The 21,542-nt window shown below is 42.8% G+C and overlaps 1 protein-coding gene across 4 annotated transcripts in view; it reads right to left on the bottom strand.

The window, feature by feature from the left end:
* The window catches only part of tmem39a (transmembrane protein 39A), a 70,116-nt gene that overhangs the window by 12,031 nt on the left and 36,543 nt on the right, over nt 1–21,542 (bottom strand). For all 4 annotated transcript variants that reach the window (XM_067992986.1, XM_067992987.1, XM_067992983.1 and 1 more), the window contains 2 exons: nt 10,060–10,282; nt 3,090–3,173 (listed from right to left, as the gene is read on the bottom strand). In XM_067992986.1, coding sequence (XP_067849087.1) covers nt 3,090–3,173; nt 10,060–10,282 — 307 coding nt within the window. The remainder of the gene's footprint in view (nt 1–3,089; nt 3,174–10,059; nt 10,283–21,542) is intronic.

Here is a 21,542-nt window from a genome sequence, read left to right as displayed (position 1 = left end):
AACTTTTCAAAATGGTATAATAGAAATAGGTGCATCAGTGGGAACCACAGAAGGTTGCAGCATGGAAGGAGGCCATTCGGGCCTGCCCTATTCCTTTTGCACTGCACATTTTTATGTTTCAAGTACTTATCCAGTTCCCTTTTGAAGGCCATGATTGAATCTGTCTCCACCATTCCCTCGGGCAGTGCATTCCAGATCCTAACCACTCAGGAGGAAAAAACTTTTTTACACAATCACCTTTGGTTCTTTTGCCAATTACCTTAAATCTATGCCCTCTGGTTCTTCACCCTTATGCCAATGGGAACAGTTTCTCTCTATCTACTCTGTCTAGACCATTCATGATTTTGCATACCTCTATCAAATCGCCTCTCAACCTTCTCTGTTCTAAGGAGAACAATCCCAGCTTCTCCAGTCTATCCATGTAACTAAAGTCCCTCATCCCTGGAATCATTCTAGTAAATCTCTTCTGCACCCTCTCCAAGGCCTTCACATCCTTCCTAAAGTGAAGTACCCAGAACTGGACACAATACTCCAGTTGTGGCAAAACCAGTGTTTTATAAAGGTTCATCATGACTTCCTTGCTTTTGTACTCTGCCTTTATTTATAAAGCCCAGGACCCCGGATGCTTTTTTTAAACTGCTTTTTTTTAAACTGCTTTATCATCCTGCCCTGCCACCTTCAATGATTTGTGCAATATACCCCCAGATCCCTCTATTCCTCTACCCCTTTTAGAATTGTGCCCTCTAGTTTATATTGCCTCTTCTCATTCTTCCTACTGAAATGCATCACCTCGCATTTTTCCGCGTTAAACTTCATCTGCCACATGTCCGTCCATGCCACCAGAGTGTTTATGGCCTCGTGAAGTCCATCACTATCCTCCTCACTGTTAACTACCCTTCCAAGTTTTGTGTCATCTGCAAATTTTGAAATTGTGCCCTGTACACCCAAGTCCAAGTCATTAATATATATCGAGAAAAGCAGTGGTCCCAGCACTGACCCCTGGGGAACACCACTGCACACCTCCCTCCAGTCCAAAAAACAACCAACCATTCACCACTACTCTCAGTTTCCTGACATTTAGCCAATTCCGTATCCATGTTGCTATTGTCCCTTTTATTCCATGGGCTGCAATCTTAATAGCAAGCCTACCATGTAGTACTTTATCAAATGCTTTTTGAAAATCCATATACACATCAGTTGCATCGTCCTCATCTACCCTCTCTGTCACCTCATCAAAAAACACTATCAGGTTGGTTAAACATGATTTGCCTTTAACAAATCCATGCTGGCTTTCCCTAATCAATCCACACTTGTCCAAGTGTCTATTAATTCTGTCCTGGATTATTGTTTCCAAAAGTTTCCCCACCACTGACGTTAAACTGACTGGCCTAATCTTTACACCCTTTTTTGAATAAGGGTGTAACATTTGCAATTCTCCAGTCCTCTGGCACCACCCCCGATTCTAAGGATGTCTGGAAGATTATGGCCAGCACCAGCGCAATTTCCCCCCTTACTTCCCTCAGCATCCTAGGGTGCATCCCATCTGGACCAGGTGACTTATCTATTTTAAATACAGCTAGCCTTTCTAGTACCTCTTCTTTCTCAATTTTTAGCCCGTTACACAAATTGGGGTTGCATTCTCTGGAGTTTCAAAGGTTAAGGGGTGATCTGATCGACATTTATAAGATATTAAGGGGAACAGATAGGGTGGATAGGGAGAAACTATTTCTGCTGGTTGGGGATTCTAGGAGTAGGGGGCACAGTCTAAAAATTAGAGCCAGACCTTTCAGGAGTGAGATTAGAAAACATTTCTACACACAAAGGGTGGTAGAAGTTTGGAACACTCTTCCGCAAACGGCAATTGATACTAGCTCAATTGCTAAATTTAAATTTGAGATAGACAGCTTTTTGGCAACCAAAGGTATTAAGGGATATGGGCCAAAGGTGGGTATATGGAGTTAGATCACAGATCAGCCATGATCTTATCAAATGGCGGAGCAGGCACGAGGGGCTGAATGGCCTACTCCTGTTCCTATCCAGTATCTTAACTATATCTTCTTTTACTGAGACTTTGGCAGCATCTTCTTCCTTGGTAAAGACCGATGCAAAGTATTCATTTAATACCTCAGCCATACCCACTGCCTTTATGAGTAGGGGATCTCCTTTACGGTCCCTAATCGGCCCCACCCCTCCTCTTACTGCCCGTTGACTGTTAACATGTCTGTACAAGACTTATGGATTCCCTTTTATGTTGGCCGCTAGTCTATTCTCATACGCTCTCTTAGCCCCTCTTATTTCCTTTTTCACTTCCCCTCTGAACTTTCTATATTCTGCCTGGTTCTCACCTGTGCTATCAACCTGGTCTTACACCACTTTTTTCGGCTTCACTTTATTCTCTATCTCCTTTGTCATCAAGGGAGGTCTGACTTTAGTTGCCCCACTTTCTCTCTCATTAGAATGTACCTTGTCTGTACCTGAATCATCTCTTCTTTAAAGGCCGCCCACTGTTTAGTTTTGCCTGCCAATCTATGATGCCAATTTACCTGGGCCAGATCTGTTCTTAGCCCACTGAAATTAGCCCTCCCCCAATTGAGTATTTTTACTTTAGAGTGGCCTGTGTCCTTTTCCATAGCTATTCTAAACCTTATGATACTATGATTGCTGGTCCCTAAATGCTCTCCCACTGACATCATTTGCAACATAAGACCATGTTGACCTATTGAAGTATCAGTTAATAGGATACTCATCATCGAGAATCAGTTCTAGAAATCTTAGAATTAGACTATGCTCACTGAAGCATAGAAAATTAATCAGTGATACTACTTGAAATATCACAAATAACCTGGTTGCAAAATGCACACATGCCCTAATGAAGGTCAGGTCATAAACAATAGTGACGAGTTTCCAAATTACATAGAAAAGATAGTATTTGAATTACGCCACGAACACACTACAATTTATGCAAATTTGTCTACATGCTCTAGTTCAGTACTAGCTTCCATCGAGATAGGCGATGCACACAGTTCACTGACACAAGGTAGTCAGAAGGCCATTATTAGGTGACAAAAACTTCCATATACTGAACTCACCTCTGAAATGAGGGTCCACACCAGTCTTCGAGCCAGCATTATAGTAATAAACGCTGCCAAGTGATAATCAATCAGATGAAAGTTCTTGAAGAAATAAAAGTTAAATGCTAAGTAAAATGCTTATTGGTGATTACTAACAAGATATTACACAAAAGCTTTTGCACAGATTAGTTCAAATATATCTGGGCCCACCACCCTTTCTGCAGATCACAGACCTGACAGAAGTTATGACAACCACTTTATGAAATGCAACCTATGAAAGAGCGAGTTCAATAAGTGGACTGGAGTGTGTAGTCGCTTGACTGGGTGTTCATTCAAGCTAGAGCTGCCTGAACATGACTACTTCATTGAATGTTATAAAGGTGCTTTGTATTGAAATTCCTCAGAGAACACAGAGCTGAATCCTAAACACAAACCTGATTTATAAATTATTTAATGCTTAAGGCAGGAATTGATCTAGTTCATAATAAATTAACCCATGGAACAGTTTACGATTGAAATTAACGCATTGGAAAGAAATTCACAATGTTAAGAGAACTTGGAGAGCTATAGGGTTATCAATCTGCTTTGTTGTAGCTACTTTTCAGGATTCATGCGTTGTTGCCGTTGTCTTGTACTTTTCTCTAATCCCAATGATTAGAGAAAACTAGGTGTGGGTGCATATATTTTGGCCAAATTTATGACTGAAGTAAATACTGCACTGGAATTTACTCAGAAATTTGGAATAAAATTTGTTTTCGCCTTCAGTTTTTTTGTGTCATACAACTTCTGTTTTGGTTTAAACAAGTCACCCAAAATATGTCTGGCAAATTAGATAAAATACATGTCCCATGACAAAGTGCAATCAATTTCTGGGACACAAAATGTTTCATTCATCTATGATAACATTTGTAATCTATGCATTAACACGGCAGAAATTTTCAAAGGACACTTTTACTGCAGTTAAGAACAGGAGAAATTAGTAAAGTCTAATATTTTGCTGTGGATTCAAGAAAATGTTGAAGAAACAGAGCTTAAAAAAGGTGCATTGTCCATTATTAAAAGTGTAACTTACAACTGAAGGCACTAATGGTGAGTCACATCCCCCAAGGCTTATAAAGTAAACAAATGTGGTGGTTATGCCCAAACTGAAAGGTTAATGGCCTGACAGCATCTTTAGTTTATTCTTGTTCAGTTCAAAACCATTATTATATTCTTAAGTGGTTTATAAATTCCAAATTTTCTTTAGTATACTTTTCCTGGCCAGCTGGAAATGCTTGCTGTTCTTTTGCCTGCTGGCATTTATTTGTGTCAGCACTTCAGATGTTCATATTTGGCATTTTGGGCAAAGAACAGAAATGTATATTTTGACAGCACAAAAAACAGATCAGTTGTTTTGTTAAACTTGGAGGGGTGGGGGAAGAGATGAGTTTCAGCAAATCTAATGCCAGATTGTATTGGAATGCAACAGCTGGCATAAATCCTATTCTTGAAGTGGGCCTTAATTAAAAGTGCAGAATTAACTAATGAAATTGAACAAGGCACAGCATTTTGTTGGTCAAATTTGGCCAGTATCAAATTTCAATCCAATGTCCCAAATGCAATACAATCATGTATTAGCATGTTCACAATGGGATATTCCCTCAATACATGGAATAAAGTAGAGATGCTGGTGATGGACTGGGGTTGACAATTGTAAACAATTTTACAACACCAAGTTATAGTCCAACAATTTTAGTTGAAAATCACAAGCTTTCGGAGGCTTCCTCCTTCCACAGGTGAATGTCAAGAAATCCTCAAACCTTTCGCATTTATAAATCACAGAATACCTGGTGATTAAAGATAATCTTTCCAACTGCCCGTTGCCAAGGCAATCAAAGTGTTCAGACAGAGAGGTGTTACCTACAGGACCACCGAATATACAAACAACCAAAAAAAAGAGGCAGAAACATAGAAACATCCGGAAGGAAGAGAAAGACAGCAAATGATCAGTTATATTAAAAACAGATAACTTTTGTTCGCTGGTGGGGTTACATGTTGCGTGACATGAACCCAAGATCCCGGTTGAGGCCGTCCTCATGGGTGCGGAACTTGGCTATCAATTTCTGCTCGACGATTTTGCGTTGTCGTGTGTCTCGAAGGCCGCCTTGGAGTACGCTTACCCGAAGGTCGGTGGCTGAATGTCCTTGACTGCTGAAGTGCTCCCCGACTGGGAGGGAACCCTCCTGTCTGGCGATTGTTGCGCGGTGTCCGTTCATCCGTTGTCACAGTGTCTGCATGGTCTCGCCAATGTACCATGCTCTGGGGCATCCTTTCCTGCAACGTATGAGGTAGACAACGTTGGCCGAGTCACAGGAGTATGAACCATGGTGGTGTCCTCTCGTGTGATGGTGGTATCTGTGTCGATGATCTGGCATGTCTTGCAGAGGTTATCGTGGCAGGGTTGTGTGGTGTCGTGGACGCTGTTCTCCTGAAAGCTGGGTAATTTGCTGCGAACGATGGTCTGTTTGAGGTTGGGTGGCTGTTTAAAGGCGAGTAGTGGAGGCGTGGGGATGGCCATAGCGAGGTGTTCGTCGTCATTGTTGACATGTTGAAGGCTGCGGAGAACATGGCGTAGTTTCTCCGCTCCGGGGAAGTACTGGACGACGAAGGGTACTCTGTTGGTTGCGTCCCGTGTTAGTCTTCTGAGGAGGTCTATGCGATTTTTCGCTGTGGCCCGTTGGAACTGTCGATCGATGAGTCTTACTAGGGCGTCTTTCGGTGTCTGTAGGTGTCCATCGCGTTCCTCCTCGTCTGAGCAGACCCTGTGTATTCGCAGGGCCTGTCCATAGGGGATGGCCTCTTTGACGTGGTTAGGGTGGAAGCTGGAAAAGTGGAGCGTCGTGAGATTGTCCGTGGGCTTGCGGTAGAGTGAGGTGCTGAGGTGCCCGTCTTTGATGGAGATTCGTGTGTCCAAGAAAGAAACTGATTCTGAGGAGTCGTCCATGGTGAGCTTGATGGTGGGATGGAACTTGTTGATGTTATCGTGTAGTCTCTTTAGTGATTCTTCGCCGTGGGAAGAGGAAAGAGTCAAACTGGACTCCTCCGGAGGGTCGCTGCCCTCAGCTCGACATGTATGCTCAAGCTGTCAGGAAATGGTTCAATGCCAGATTCATCAGCCGCACTCAAGACAGTCCAGAATGTCAGCAGAGCACAACGCAACGCCATCAACGCTCTCAAGACCAACCGCAACATCGTCATCAAACCAGCGGAAAAAGGAGGAGCCATCGTCATACAAAACCGAACGGACTATTGCAAAGAAGCATACCGACAACTGGACAACCAGGAACACTACAGACAGTTACCCGCAGATCCGACCAAAGAACACACCCACCAGCTCAACAAACTGATCAAGACCTTCGATCCAGACCTTCAAAGCATCCTACGCACTCTCATCCCACGTACTCCCCGCGTGGGAGACTTCTACTGCCTCCCAAAGATACACAAAGCCAACACACCCGGACGTCCTATCGTATCAGGCAACGGAACCCTGTGTGAGAACCTCTCTGGATACATAGAGGGCATCCTGAAACCCATCATACAAGGAACCCCCAGCTTCTGTCGCGACACTACAGACTTCCTACAAAAACTCAGTACCCACGGACCAGTTGAACCAGGAACACTTCTCACCACGATGGACGTCTTGGCACTCTACACCAGTATCCCCCACGATGACGGCATCGCTGCGACAGCATCAATACTCACCACCAACAACAGCCAATCTCCAGACGCCATCCTACAACTCATCCGCTTCATCCTGGATCACAATGTCTTCACCTTCGATAACCAGTTCTTTACCCAAACACACGGAACAGCCATGGGGACCAAATTTGCACCCCAATACGCCAACATTTTCATGCACAAGTTCGAGCACGACTTCTTCACTGCACAGGACCTCCAACCAACGCTATACACCAGATACATAGACGACATTTTCTTTCTATGGACCCACGGCGAAGAATCACTAAAGAGACTACACGATAACATCAACAAGTTCCATCCCACCATCAAGCTCACCATGGACTACTCCTCAATCAGTTTCTTTCTTGGACACATGAATCTCCATCAAAGACGGGCACCTCAGCACCTCACTCCCGCAAGCCCACGGACAACCTCACGATGCTCACCTTTTCCAGCTTCCACCCTAACCACGTCAAAGAGGCCATCCCCTATGGACAGGCCCTGCGAATACACAGGGTCTGCTCAGACGAGGAGGAACGGGATGGACACCTACAGACGCTGATAGACGCCCTCGTAAGAACGGGATATGACGCTCGACTCATCGATCGACAGTTCCAACGGGCCACAGCGAAAAATCGCATAGACCTCCTCAGAAGACTAACACGGGACGCAACCAACAGAGTACCCTTCGTCGTCCAGTACTTCCCCGGAGCGGAGAAACTACACCATGTTCTCCGCAGCCTTCAACAGGTCATCAATGACGACGAACACCTCGCTATGGCCATCCCCACACCTCCACTACTCGCCTTTAAACAGCCACCCAACCTCAAACAGACCATCGTTCGCAGCAAATTACCCAGCTTTCAGGAGAACAGCATCCACGACACCACACAACCCTGCCACGGTAACCTCTGCAAGACATGCCAGATCATCGACACAGATACCACCATCACATGAGAGGACACCACCCACCAGGTACATGGTTCATACTCCTGTGACTCGGCCAACGTTGTCTACCTCATACGTTGCAGGAAAGGATGCCCCGGAGCATGGTACATTGGCGAGACCATGCAGAAACTGCGACAACGGATGAACGCACACCGCGCAACAATCGCCAGACAGGAGGGTTCTCTCCCAGTCGGGGAACACTTCAGCAGTCAAGGATATTCAGCCACCGACCTTCGGGTAAGCGTACTCCAAGGCGGCCTTCGAGACACACGACAACGCAAAATCGTCGAGCAGAAATTGATAGCCAAGTTCCGCACCCATGAGGACGGCCTCAACCGGGATCTTGGGTTCATGTCACGCAACATGTAACCCCACCAGCGAACAAAAGTTATCTGTTTTTAATATAACTGGTCATTTGCTGTCTTTCTCTTCCTTCCGGATGTTTCTATGTTTCTGCCTCTTTTTTTTGGTTGTTTGTATATTCGGTGGTCCTGTAGGTAACACCTCTCTGTCTGAACACTTTGATTGCCTTGGCTACGGGCAGTTGGAAAGATTATCTTTAATCACCAGGTATTCTGTGATTTATAAATGCGAAAGGTTTGAGGATTTCTTGACATTCACCTGTGGAAGGAGGAAGCCTCCGAAAGCTTGTGATTTTCAACTAAAATTGTTGGACTATAACTTGGTGTTGTAAAATTGTTTGGAATAAAGTAGAACAGAAGAGCAGCAGCTTTCCATCAGTAACAATAGAAACACAGAAAATAAGAGTAGGCCATTCAGCCCTTCGAGCCTGCTGCACCATTCAATATGATCATGGCTGATCCTTTATCTCAATACCTTATTCCCGCTCTCTCCCCATACCCCTTGATGCCTTGTGTCTAGAAATCTATCTAGCTCCTTCTTAAATATATTCAATGACTTGGCCTCCACTGCCTTCTGTGGTAGAGAATTCCACAGGTTCATCACCCTCAATGAAGAAATTTCTCCTCATCTCAGTCCTAAATGTCCTACCCCGTATCCTGAGTCTGTGACCCCTCGTTCTGGACCCCTCAGCCAGGGGAAACATCCTCCCTGCATCCAGTCTGTCTAGCCCCATCAGAATTTTATATGTTTCAATGAGATCCCCTCTCATTCTTCTAAACTCGAGTAAATACAGGCCAAGTTGACCCTATCTCTCCTCATAAGACAGTCCTGCCATCCCAGGAATCAGTCTGGTGAACCTTCACTGCACCTCTATGGCAAGTACTATGACAAGTGGCAATTTAAAAAACTTATTCAGAGTCACAGAGTTCCATGTTAATGGTTTTGCGATTTACTGCCAGGCAGGGCTGAGATCGTCTGCAAATGCCTTTTTAGGGTTGTGAATTTCTATGCTCAACAAAACCAAGAATTCCACGATAAGCAGTAATATTTTCCCCTACAAAGTAGATGTAGGGAAAATCTCCTCCTACACTCCCCCAAGCCCACCTCAGAAGTGCAACCTTCAATTACACGAGTGTGAAACTTGTATTTTCCCACACCATCGATCTCTGCAGCCCAAGGACAATTACAGGCAGTTTTGTACTGCCAGTAAAGAACAGAGTTAAGGCTCCCCACACTCATTTCACTTGGGATGCATAGGCAGTGAGAGAAATTGTCATCTCATCAGTACACACTCAGTGCAAGAAAACCAGTTAGGGATGTGTCACCCAGGCTGCTCTGAAGGACCTTCTGGCAGCAGCATTGGCAGAAGCTTATCAATAGGGTCAAATGCTGGCCAAACGATTAGCAACTCTAGGGTCTCTCGGTTTCAATATTCTAGAATTGGCATTTTTACCTCAAGACATTATACAAACACACATGGATATGAACAAGACCTAAATAAAAAGAACTTGACTGGTGGTGAATCAGTCCTCAGCCAGAGCACCAAGCTGCTGTCTCCAGTGACTATAGAGAATAAAGAGCAAGCATGAGAGACTGTACATACAGAGAGCAAGCAACTGCACACAGAGAAAGCATGTGCACAAAGACAGTATGCATGAGAACATATAACCACATGCACACAATTCAGTATAGTAATACACAGTTGCTGTTTATTTTGTTGCTGGTAGAAGCATCGCGAAACAGCAATGACACGTGAATTATATAATCTCATGATTTCAAGAGAAGTGATAGTGCACTATACAATCTGAACAGTGCTATTGGGATTTATTTCACTTCTTAATTCATCTCTAAAATCACAGCATGTATTGTGCATTATATACAGAAACTTAACTGCTCTCTCAATTAATATTCGCTCAGTTACAAGTTCTCGTGATTCTGACTCTATGAAAGACATGCTCACCAGTGAGGTAGTAGCAGCAGGGTGATTGTATGGAAACCACCAGACTGTCTTGTAGATGTTTATGTACTGAACAAGGAGAGCCATCAACAGGTAAATGAAAAAAAGGAGCTCAAAGACCAGGCATCCGTCCGTGGGAAGGTCAGGAATGCGGCAGTGGCGGACAGGTTCCGGGGTAATCAAGGCAGTGATGGGTGGGGCAGACAGACCAATGGTACTGCCATTCCTAAAAGGGAGAAAGAAAACACGTCGTGAAACAAAAGGAAGGAATACAGAAAAAAAATAGTTCAAAGCAGTACCACTGATTTCTTAAAAAAATATGCAAATACACAGAAATTTACTAAGAACATAGGCCATTTAGTCCCTCGAGTCTGTTCCACCATTCAGTGAGATCATGGCTGATCTGTGACCTAACTCCAAATACCCGCCTTAACCAAAGGTATTAAGGGATATGGGGCTAATAAAAATCGATCAATCTCAGATTTAAAATTAATTGAGCTAGTATCAACTGGCATTTATGGAAGAGAGTTCCAAACTTCTACCACCTTTTGCATGTAGAAGTGTTTCCTAACTTCACTCCTGAAAGTCTTGGCTCTAATTTTTAGGCTATGTCCCCTAGTCCTGGACACCCCAACCAGCGGAAATAGGGTAGATAGAGAGAAACTCTCAGCTTTCATTAATATCTTGAAAACTTCAAACAAAATCACCCTTTAACCTCTGAATTCCAGGGAATACAAACCTAGTTTGTGCAATCACTCCTTGTAATTTAACCCTTGGAGTACAAGTATCATTCTTGTAAATCTACGCTGCACTCCCTCCAACACCAATATATTCATCCTTAGGTGCGGTGCTCAGAACAGCACTCAATGCCTGTAAAACTTAACTTTCAAAAAGGATGATCTTTGGATCAGAGAAATCTCGTTAAGAGTTCAGGATTATTCCTAGTTTTCTAAATGAGTGCGGTACAATAAAAGTACATGGTCAAAAAACGAGTATTCACCACTGTCACTTTTCTGTTTAGAGTGGGCGGATAATAGAAAGGACAACCCCAAAATCTACTTAGACTGACAAAGTAGTTATTGTTTAACAACTCAGTGGACAAGTCAAACCATAAACTAGCAAGCCCCACGCCCTTTCTCTTTAGGGCCAATGCAAGGTATAAATACTAGACATCCAAACTACAGTACATCAAACTGACAGAATGGAATCCTCATGTGAGGCTGCTTTTAAACAGGATACAAATGTGGATTTTATACCATCTGGACACAGAGGAAAAGGTGGAAGAAGTCCTTTTATTTTGAGGCAGACATCTGTAGGATTACAATGTCTTTCTCAGGGAGGGGTGAAAGCATTGCACTGAGCAAGTATGGTGAAACTGATCTATGGGCAGAGAAGGATAAAAATAGAGGTTTACAGGAAACTTGAATCATTCTTCTGTTGGGATGGTCTGTTGGTTGCTGGACTCAGCAACCTTCATAAGAGAATATCAAAACAAAACCACAGTTTCAATTTTTGCAACTAGATGAAACTAGTATACTTTATAAATGCTGTAGAAACAGGGGTGTCCAAGATTTATCATCTTTATGGGCCACATAGGTGAATACCATGGAGCCTCAGAGGCCACGTACAAAAGTTCAAACCCATATTCCTATAAATTTGCATATATCTCAAGTTGCTAACATGAATAGATTTACAGTTATGTTCTGATTCATGATCTATCCACAAATGTGGCAGCAGCACTAAGAACAGCACTTTCCAACCTCCAGGTCCAAAAAATTCAAATAGAACAAATTAACACTTCTTAAAAAATGCGTAAAGTGGTCCGAGTTGCCTGGGCTTCAATAGGCATACAGTCAGGACACTCTGCTGCAACATACTCCCACCTAGCAACAAAAGGAAGGTAATATGCAAATGAAATTATACTCCCAATCAATTAATCTGCTATTCTAAACCAAAGCAAACCATATCTACAGCAAGGGATTTATCACAAACTATTTTCATTATCTCCAGGCTTTTTAATTGCAAAATTGCTGATTTTGCAAACTGTGCTACATGCATGATGTGTAGAAAACTATAGGATTTGTCGCAGGATACCATGCTCTGGCAAATCACTTAAATAGTGCTTTATGGTAGTCATTGTTGCTAGCAAAGAACTTGCAAAATGAACTAAATAAACTTTTTAAATGGGCAGACGAAATTCAGTGTAAGCGTGAAATGTTACACGTTGGAAAAAAAATGCTAGTCCATGAACGGTGTCAAGATAGCTAAGGTGAAGTTGAATGATCTAGAGGCGTTGGTAGACTTGATGCTTTCCAAGTACTCCAGTACTATGGAGCAGCAACCAAAGCAAACTGAATACTGATTTGACAGTCTGGTTCACCAGAGTACAAGTCAGAGGTGTTACACTAGCCATACAAAGTTCTGGTCAGACAGCAAATCAAGTACTGTACCCAGTTTTGGTCATAGATCCCTCACAAAAAGAGGACTGAATTAAAAAGGAAAGACTCGAACTTGGGCTTTTCAGCCTTAAAAAAGGAGTTGACTAAGAGATGACAGAGAATACAAGTGTAGAAAAGGTGTTTATTGTAAGAGAGATAAGTATAAAACAACAAATGTAAAATGCTGGAGGGAAACCTGACCTGTGGGGAGCAGCAGAGGAACCAATGGTCAGTGTTGATTGTTTCTCTAGGTCATTGCATCACCAATGTGGGGGCAGAATTGTGGCATTGAGAAAACTATAGAATGGACCAAAGACCAGACAGGGGGGGAACTGGCAGCAATGAATGGGGAGGGATGCATCCATATCGGGGAGCAAAAATAGCCAATGCAGTAATTGTTATAGCCAATGCAGTAATTGTTCAGGTGCAGGATTGGTCCATGGCTGACCAGAGGAGCAGTGGCAGCCAGGAATTGAACTGTGATTGAATGGCAGTGGAGAAATAGAGAAGGCGTGAAAATGCAGAAGCTTAGGGAGGAGAAATGGGAGCGCAGGATGCCCAAAAGCGAAGAAATGGGGATGTTAGAGCTCCAGGAAACCTGTAAGGGGGCTAAACTTTAAAAAACTTAAAACATTAAAGTTAATACTTATCTGGTTATTTAATTCAACCAAGGTGGCGGACACACTGGAGATTGAGAATCTAAATAAAAATTGCTAAAAAGCCACCCAGTGGCCAAAGTTTGGATACACAATGGAAAGGAACTGCAGTAATTAGACATCCTAAATTATAGTAACTGACCGTTACATAACACTAGAAAGTCTTATTAAGCTAATGTTACCTACAGGTGGCAAAGGAAAAAGATTGCACAGGACTTTAATGGAATGTAGCAGGACATACAAATTTAATGTATGGATGGCTGGGACGTGATTGTTACTGTTCAGATCAGTTCACAAACTGGCATTTTCACTACCTCCAAGGCATTTTATTCAAAACGGAGGTACTCAGGCCTCAAATTGTACTACAAGTACAGTAGAAATCCACAGAATATTGCGATGTGCCAAATCACTTGCTGTATTAATGATAAAAAAACATGCATTTCTCCCACTCTTTCCTCACCACTATCTACCTGTAACCAGAAGGACGGTACAATTTGACATACAGACTATTCCATAACTACTAAGAGTGGTCACAGCTGGATCAAGTGACCAGAGTTCTATAATATCCTCCACCTAGAGGCCTAGCGAAGAAATGATCAAAGTGTAACCTCGAAGTACTAACATTAAGGGCACGATTTTAAGAGTGAAAAACTGATGGATTGAGGGCGGGGGACATCCAAAATTGCAACCATTCCAGACCAGCCTCCAACCCACCCATTTCTGGTTTTCACTGGGTGGGACAAGGGGGGGGGGGCGCGACCAACCCACTTCCAGGAGCTGGGTCAGGCCGTAAAACCTTTCAAGGAGGCTAAGAGCCTCCATTTTCCCCCACAGTTTCCGATTTCAACACCGGGGGGGGGGGGGGGGGGGGGGCAGGATTCCCGGGCCTTCTCTTTTATGCCTCGTAAAAGGAGGCAAGGCCCAAGACCAACAGGTAGGTGCCTTTCTGGCACAGCTTGTGGGCCGGGAGGACCAGGCCCAACAAGCTTACCTGCAGCGAATCCCCAACGATCGCGGAACCCCTGATCGCGGACCCCCGACCTTGACTCCCGATCCCGACACCCCCTCCCCCCGTGACTGACCCCGATCTCTCCCCTCATGCCAACCCATATAAACAAAGACTTACCTGAAGACGTCCTTTCCCTGGCTGGTCTCCTGTCCGACTGAGACCAGTCTGTCAATCAGGCCAGTCAGTAGGATGGCAAACCGACAAGAGACGTCCTCACGTCAAAATCGTAAAGACGTCCAGGAAACTCGTACTGCCGGGTTTCCCGTCCGCAATTTGACCCCCCCCACCCCCTTCCCGGGGTCAAAATCATGCCGTAAGTATCTCTTACATTCTGATTTTTTGACATGTTCTTTAAGTTCCCTACATATGTTATTTTCCAATTACAGGTGACCTATTCCCAAGATTCTGACACTGCTATTCCAACACCGATCACTAGGAGGTCCAGGTCATTTTGCCCGCTAATATTTCTTCCCCATGTAGTAAATGCAAGTGCCAAGTGCCTCTAATTTTAAAAAATTATATAAACATAACTTGCATTTATATAGCACCTTTAACGTAACAGACGTGCTTCACAGAAGCATTATCAAACAAAATTTGACAGCGACCCACATAAGGAAATATTAGGACAAGTGACCAAAAGCTTAGTCATAGAGGTCGGTTTTAAGGAGTATTTTGAAAGGAGGAGAAAGCTAGAGAGGCGGAGAAGTTTAGGAGGGGAGTTCCAGAGATTAGGGCCTAGGCAGCTAAGAATGGTTAGTTTAGTAGCTTTACTTGGATTACATTGCATCCATTGAATTAAAAAAAATAGTAATTTCAGTTCCAATGGATTCTGCAATTAAAAGTGGAAATTGGTCACTGCCTTAGGAAAAGTTCATATCTCAGTCAGATGATGTACAAGTGCTGTACGGTGAAGACTCTCTTGGTGGCTCTGAAATTTATCCAGTAAATAGTTGAGCCATACAAACCAGAAAAGTCTCAGGTTCAATCCCTGGTATGCGTTAGGTTAGTCGAGGGTTGGGGAGTTAAAAATCGGCCTTCCGGAGAAGAAAGCAAGCCATGGTTCCACTCATCACTGTCAGGATCCTTGCTGGAAATGCATGAGTGTATGATGTGCAAGTACAATTTGGGTTCGGCTCTGAGGGCCCAACAGTTGAATTATAATGTCTACACTCGATCAGATCACCGCAACCTTCTAAACTCAAGGGAATAAAAAGCCACGTTTATGCAACGTGTCTTCATAATTTAACCCTTTAAGCCCTGGTGAATCCATGCTGTACTACTTCCAAGGCCAATATATCTTTCCTGAGGTTCAGTGCCCAAAATTGAATGCAGTACTCCAGATGGGTCTAACCAAGGCACTGTACAACTGAAGCATCACTTCCTCTTTCAATTCCAATCCCCTGGAGAAAAAGGCCAACATTCCATTAGCTTTTTTGATTATTTTGTGTACCTGTACATTAGCTTTTAATGTGTACATGGACGCCTAAATCCCTTTGCTCCTCCACATTTCCTGTTCCATTAAGAAAATATCCCTATTTGTCTCTCAGATCCAAAGTGGATGACTTCATACTACCCCAAATTGAACGCTGTCTGCCATAGCTTTGCCTATGGTCAGAAATGGGGAAGTTCGCTGATGATTGCACAGTGTTCAGTTCCATTCGCAACCCCTCAGATAACGAAACAGTCTGTGCCCGCATGCAGCAAGACCTGGACAACATCCAGGCTTGGGCTGATAAGTGGCAAGTAACATTCATGCCAGAAAAGTGCCAGGCAATGACCATCTCCAACAAGAGTCAAACCACCTCCCCATGACATTCAATGGCATTACCATCACTGAATCCCCCTCCATCAACATCCTGGGGGTCACCACTGATCAGAATAAACACTATGGCTACAAGAGCAGGTCAGAGGCTGGGTGTTCTGCGGCGAGTGACAAAGCAGCCCGCTTGATTTGCGCCTCATCCACCACCCTAAACATTCACTCCCTTCACCACCGGCGCACCGTGGCTGCAGTGTGTACCATCCACAGGATGCATTGCAGCAACTCGCCAAGGCTTCTTTGACAGCACCTCCCAAACCCGCAACCTTTACCACATAGAAGGACAAGGGCGGCAGGCACATGGGAATACCACCACCTGCACATTCCCCGACTTGGAAATATGTCACCGTTCCTTCATAGTCGCTGGGTCAAAATCCTGGAACTCACTACCTAACAGCACTGTGGGAGAACCTTCGCCACACGGACTGCAGCAGTTCAAGAAAGCGGCTCATCACCACCTTCTCAAGGGCAATTAGGGATGGGCAATAAATGCTGGCCTTGTCAGCGATGCTCATATCCCATGAATGAATAAAAAACTCACTTAGTTTATGTTCTTTTATAACTTCCTGCTCCCATCTACACAACTTACTGTATACAACACTCTATTCCTTCGTTCAAGTCATTAGTATATATGGTGAAAGACTGAGGCCCCAGTACATCCAGAAGGTTGATGCGAGAGAGGCCAGGAGGTTCAACCAGGAGCTGTAGAGGATGGCCTCAGTCTTGCCAACATTCAGCTGGAGGATGTTATGGAGCATATTGGCTGAAATAGTGAGCAGCAACGATGAAGTGGGTAAAAGCAAAACCAGAAGTCAGCAATCTACAGGCCAAATGAATAAATGCCTGAACCAAAAAAAACTAAAAATTTGAGGCCTAGATCAAGCATAAACCAACACCCCAGAGGAAACACAGGAACATGTGAAAGAGCTTGACAACTATCCAATACCAATATGGAAAAATGGAGATACAAGGCTTCTCGTAAAACAGATAGTCATGCAATTGATTTAGATCACAACAAAACTCAGTAGGGTTTGGCCTACAAGTAGCGAAATGTGAAAGGGTGCATAGAGGAACATGATGTGGTTTCCTGACAAAAGAAGCTTTTTAAGGGAGTCAGGTGCAGGAGAATGGCAGTTCTCCAATATGTTTTGCAAAGGTATGATGAGACATGGAGTTCACACCTGTAATCCCTCTCCTGGAACATCAGGAGATTAGTAGCCCAGTTGCCAGTCTTGAAATTTCTTATTTCTAGATGCCATTCAATGCTGTAGCTTTCTGTAAAACACCACTTCCTATCTTTTATTCTCTGCTAGTCACCCAACAAGCAAATTTTCAATATGTGAATCATTCAGATCAGATAACACATTGTGAAGTTACATTCCTTTAAAGATCATCACTTATGAGAAGGTTTTAAACTATCGGCAACATTTTCAATGTGAATGTTTAATGACAAATGGCACTAAATCATTTTTTAACCTTAAGGCAAGGCAAAGCATAGCATACCTAATTCCAGGCAAGACAACATACTCCAAATTCAGATTTAACATGTGCATCTTCAGTTACAGTGCATTAGTTTCAGAATACTTACTTCAGAAACCAGTTCTTGTCTTGCTGCAGGTGACACGGTGCATCACGTGTACCTTATAGTGTACTTAGGCTCAAACTAAGATGACTGCAGATTAAATTACTAGATGTACAACAGTGACGCCACAAGATATTTGAAAAATATCTCTGGAGTATGATTGCCATCAATCTTTCATTTAAACACACAATAGCTAGTGTGATTAGAGGCGTTAGGTAAACTTCATGCACAGGGTGGCAGAAGTGTTGAACACTCTCCCACAAAAAGCAGTAGATGCCAGCTCAATTAATTATTTTAAATCTGGGATCAATAGATTTTTGTTAGCCAAGGGTATTAAGCAATATGGAGCCAAGGCGATTAAATAGAATTAGGATACAGATCAGCCATGATCTCAGTGAAGGGTGTAACAGGCTCAAGGGGCTGAATGGCCTACTGCTGTTCCTATTTTATAAGCCTTACATGGGGATTTTACCACTGCAAATTAGTCATTTTTTAAAAAATTGATGCGATCATAAAAGCAGTTTCAATAGATTTTCTTCACCAATAAAAGTGCAATTAAAATTGTGGACATTTAATATTGTATGCAAGTGTAACCCTGTACATCCAACATTTTAATAAGCCTATATTATTCCCTATTAGTCCACGGTGAGCACAGGCCAATCATATTGCAGTATAGGTCCATGTTAACCATAGACCATGCAGATCTCCACAAGCACAAAGTAGCCATTTTTTAAACTTTTATTTCTTTGCCTTTTAAAAAACATTACTTATACCATCCTCCCCCTTTAAAATTTTTCTTCTGGTAGCAAGGTTCCTACCTGCCCAGTGCCTCTGTGCTGCCCAACCTAAATCTCCCCACTGAGCTCGCATACCCACCTAGATTCCTGCCTGTTCAGTGTCTTATGTACAACTAGCCTTTCAGCCCAACTCAAGAAGAGAGTTGAAAGGCTAAGAGAGAAAGAGAGAAAGAAAGAGAGAAAGAGAGAAAGAGAGAAAGAAAGAAAGAAAAAAGAGCAGGTGAGAGAGCAAGAGTGAGCACTTGAATTTATAGAACACCAAATCACGTCCTCACAACATCCTAAAAGAACTTCACAACCAATTACTTTTGAAGCTCAGTTATTGCTATTTAGAGGCAGGGAGACAGGTTCCACAAGAGATGTAGAGTAGTAAACATATATGATGAGACCGAAGGGAAAAAGTAAGAAAAACAGTCACACGGATGATGGATGATGAGAAAAAAGTTTGAGCTATTCAAAATGATGGTGAGAAACACAGAAAGTGATAAAGTCAGGGAGCAGAAAACAGATACAAAAATAAATGTGTGTCTCTGAACAGATAGTATTGGTTAAATTTGCATGTGTATCTCTGGCAAAAAATGCTACAGATAGTCACGTCAGGGCCAATAGTGATACAATATCTCTAATCATGATTCACCATAACCCACTAATGACTGGTGTTCATTGTTATTGGGTCAATCTCATTTTGAGAGGTTTCCCACATCACACTGCTATCCAGGATGTGTTCTCAATACAAAATGCATTTGTGACCACTTTTCAGGAGCACCACGTAAAAATGATCCAATTGTCCTACCCAGCAGTGTAGCTACAATACAGTTAGATGCAGAGAAACAAAAGAAGATGCCTAATATCTTTGTTTGCTCTGATTAAGTTTAGTTGTAGAACACTCAACATTTATCCTTCCAGCTTTTCAAGTAAAAATATATTACAGTATTCTACCAGTGACTAATATGTAGCTAGTGCACAATTAATGAATCATAACTTCACAACGAGTTAGCCAACTTTAGACAGATGACACAATTCCTTAATTTAGTTCCTAATAAGGTCAGCTAAAGCTGAACTGGATTGAGTTTGACATATAATCTACCTGTAAATATTGATTCTCACTAGGATACAGTGATCAATAAATTAACCGTTTTGAATAGTAACACATTAGGACAGTTCACCTTACAGTGGATATGCAGGTGAGCCTCAAAATAGAACTGTGTAGTCACTACAACACCTCCATGATATCTTTGCTAAAACAGGTTTCGAAAGCTTTACTGTGCCATTCCCTATTCTGGACACAAATAACCAAATTACATAGAAAACAGAATTATAGGAGCAAGAGTAGGCCCTTCGGGCCTGCTCCGCCATTCAAAATGATCATGGCTGATCATCTAACTCAGTACCTGTTCCCGCTTTTTACCCATATCCCTTGATCCCTTTAGCATTAAGAAATATATCTATCTCCTTCTTGAATACATCTAATGACTTGGCCTCCACTGCCTTCTGTGGTAGAAAATTCCACAGGTTCACCACCCTGAGTGAAGAAATTTCTCATCTCGGTTCTAAATGGCATACCCCGTATCCTGAGACTGTGACCCCTGGTTCAGGACTCCCCAGCCATCAGGAACTTCCACCCTGCATCTCGTCTGTCTCGCCCTGTTAGAATTTTATATGTTTCGATGAGATCACCTCTCATTCTTCTAAACTCTAGGTAAATATAATTTTACAACACCAAGTTATAGTCCAACAATTTTATTTTTATTCCCACAAGCATTCGGAGGCTTCCCCCTTCCTCAGGTGGTGTGGAAATGACATTTCCACGCCACCTGAGGAAGGGGGAAGCCTCCGAAAGCTTGTGGGATTAAAAATAAAATTGTTGGACTATAACTTGGTGTTGTAAAATTGTTTACAATTGTCAACCCCAGTCCATCACCGGCATCTCCACATCTAGTGAATATAGGCAGAGTCGACCCAATCTCTTCTCATACATCAGTCCTGCCATCCCAGGAATCAATCTGGTAAACCTTTGTTGCACTCCCTCCATGGCAAGGACATCAAAACGGCACACAATACTCCAGATGTGGTCTCACCAAGGCCCTGTATAACTGCAATAAGACATCCCTGCTTCTGTACTCAAATCCTCTTGCAATAAAGGCCAACATACCATTCGCCTTCCTAACTGCTTGCTACACCTGAAAGCTCGCTTTCAGCGACTGGTGTACAAGGACACCCAGGTCTCGTTGCACCTCCCCTTTTCCCAATCTATCAACATTCAGATAATAATCTGCCTTTCTGTTTTTACAACCAAAGTGGATAACCTCACATTTATCCATGTTATACTGCATCTGCCATGTTCTTGCCCACTCACCCAACTTGTCTAAATCACATTGGAGCCTCTTTGCATCCTCCTCACAGCTCACATTCCACCCCAGCTTTGTGTCGTCTGCAAACTTGGAAATGTTACATTTAGTTCCCTCATTCAAATCATTGATATATATTGTGAATAGCTGGGGTCCAAGCACTGATCCCTGCGGTACCCCACTAGTCACTGCCGGCTACCCGGAAAAAGACCCGTTTATTCCTACTCTCGGTTTCCTGTCTGTCAACCAATTCTCAATCCATGCCAGTATATTTCCCCCAATCCCATGTGCTTTAATTTTCCACACTAACCTCTTGTGTGGGACCTTATCAAAAGCCTTCTGAAAATCCAAAAAATCAAATGCTGTGGAATGTGAGTTTTGCTATTTAAATTAATGCATTTAACTGGCCCAGAAGATACATATAAAAAAAGGATTCCAAATCCAAATGTTGCACTTGATTTTTGCCAGTAGCAGTTATTAGTAAGCTGTAAAAGTGCATTAGTGATTTCAATCTGATACTACACATACTTATTTGTACTCAAATAGAATTTTCACCCCATTACTTATTCCAAAGCATCTGATAAGCGTCTGAATAGTTACCCTTTATGGGCCCCAAAGTACAAAATGTCCCACTTGTTAGGAGCTTGTAAATTAGAAATCACCATTAAGTTCAATATAAACAAGTTATTTAATAAATCAAAGTTGAAAAATTAGTTTTATGAGAGAAAAAAAAAATATCCACATTCCAGTTCCTAATCACTATCCAGTGACCCCCTACCATGAGTGGGCATATGTGGATGCGGATAAAAACAGGATCTGGTTCCAATGTGATATCCC

This window comes from Heptranchias perlo, chromosome 11 (genome assembly GCF_035084215.1).
Source record: "Heptranchias perlo isolate sHepPer1 chromosome 11, sHepPer1.hap1, whole genome shotgun sequence".
Taxonomy (NCBI): Eukaryota; Metazoa; Chordata; class Chondrichthyes; order Hexanchiformes; family Hexanchidae; genus Heptranchias; species Heptranchias perlo.
This window is presented reverse-complemented; position numbering and strand designations above follow the sequence as displayed.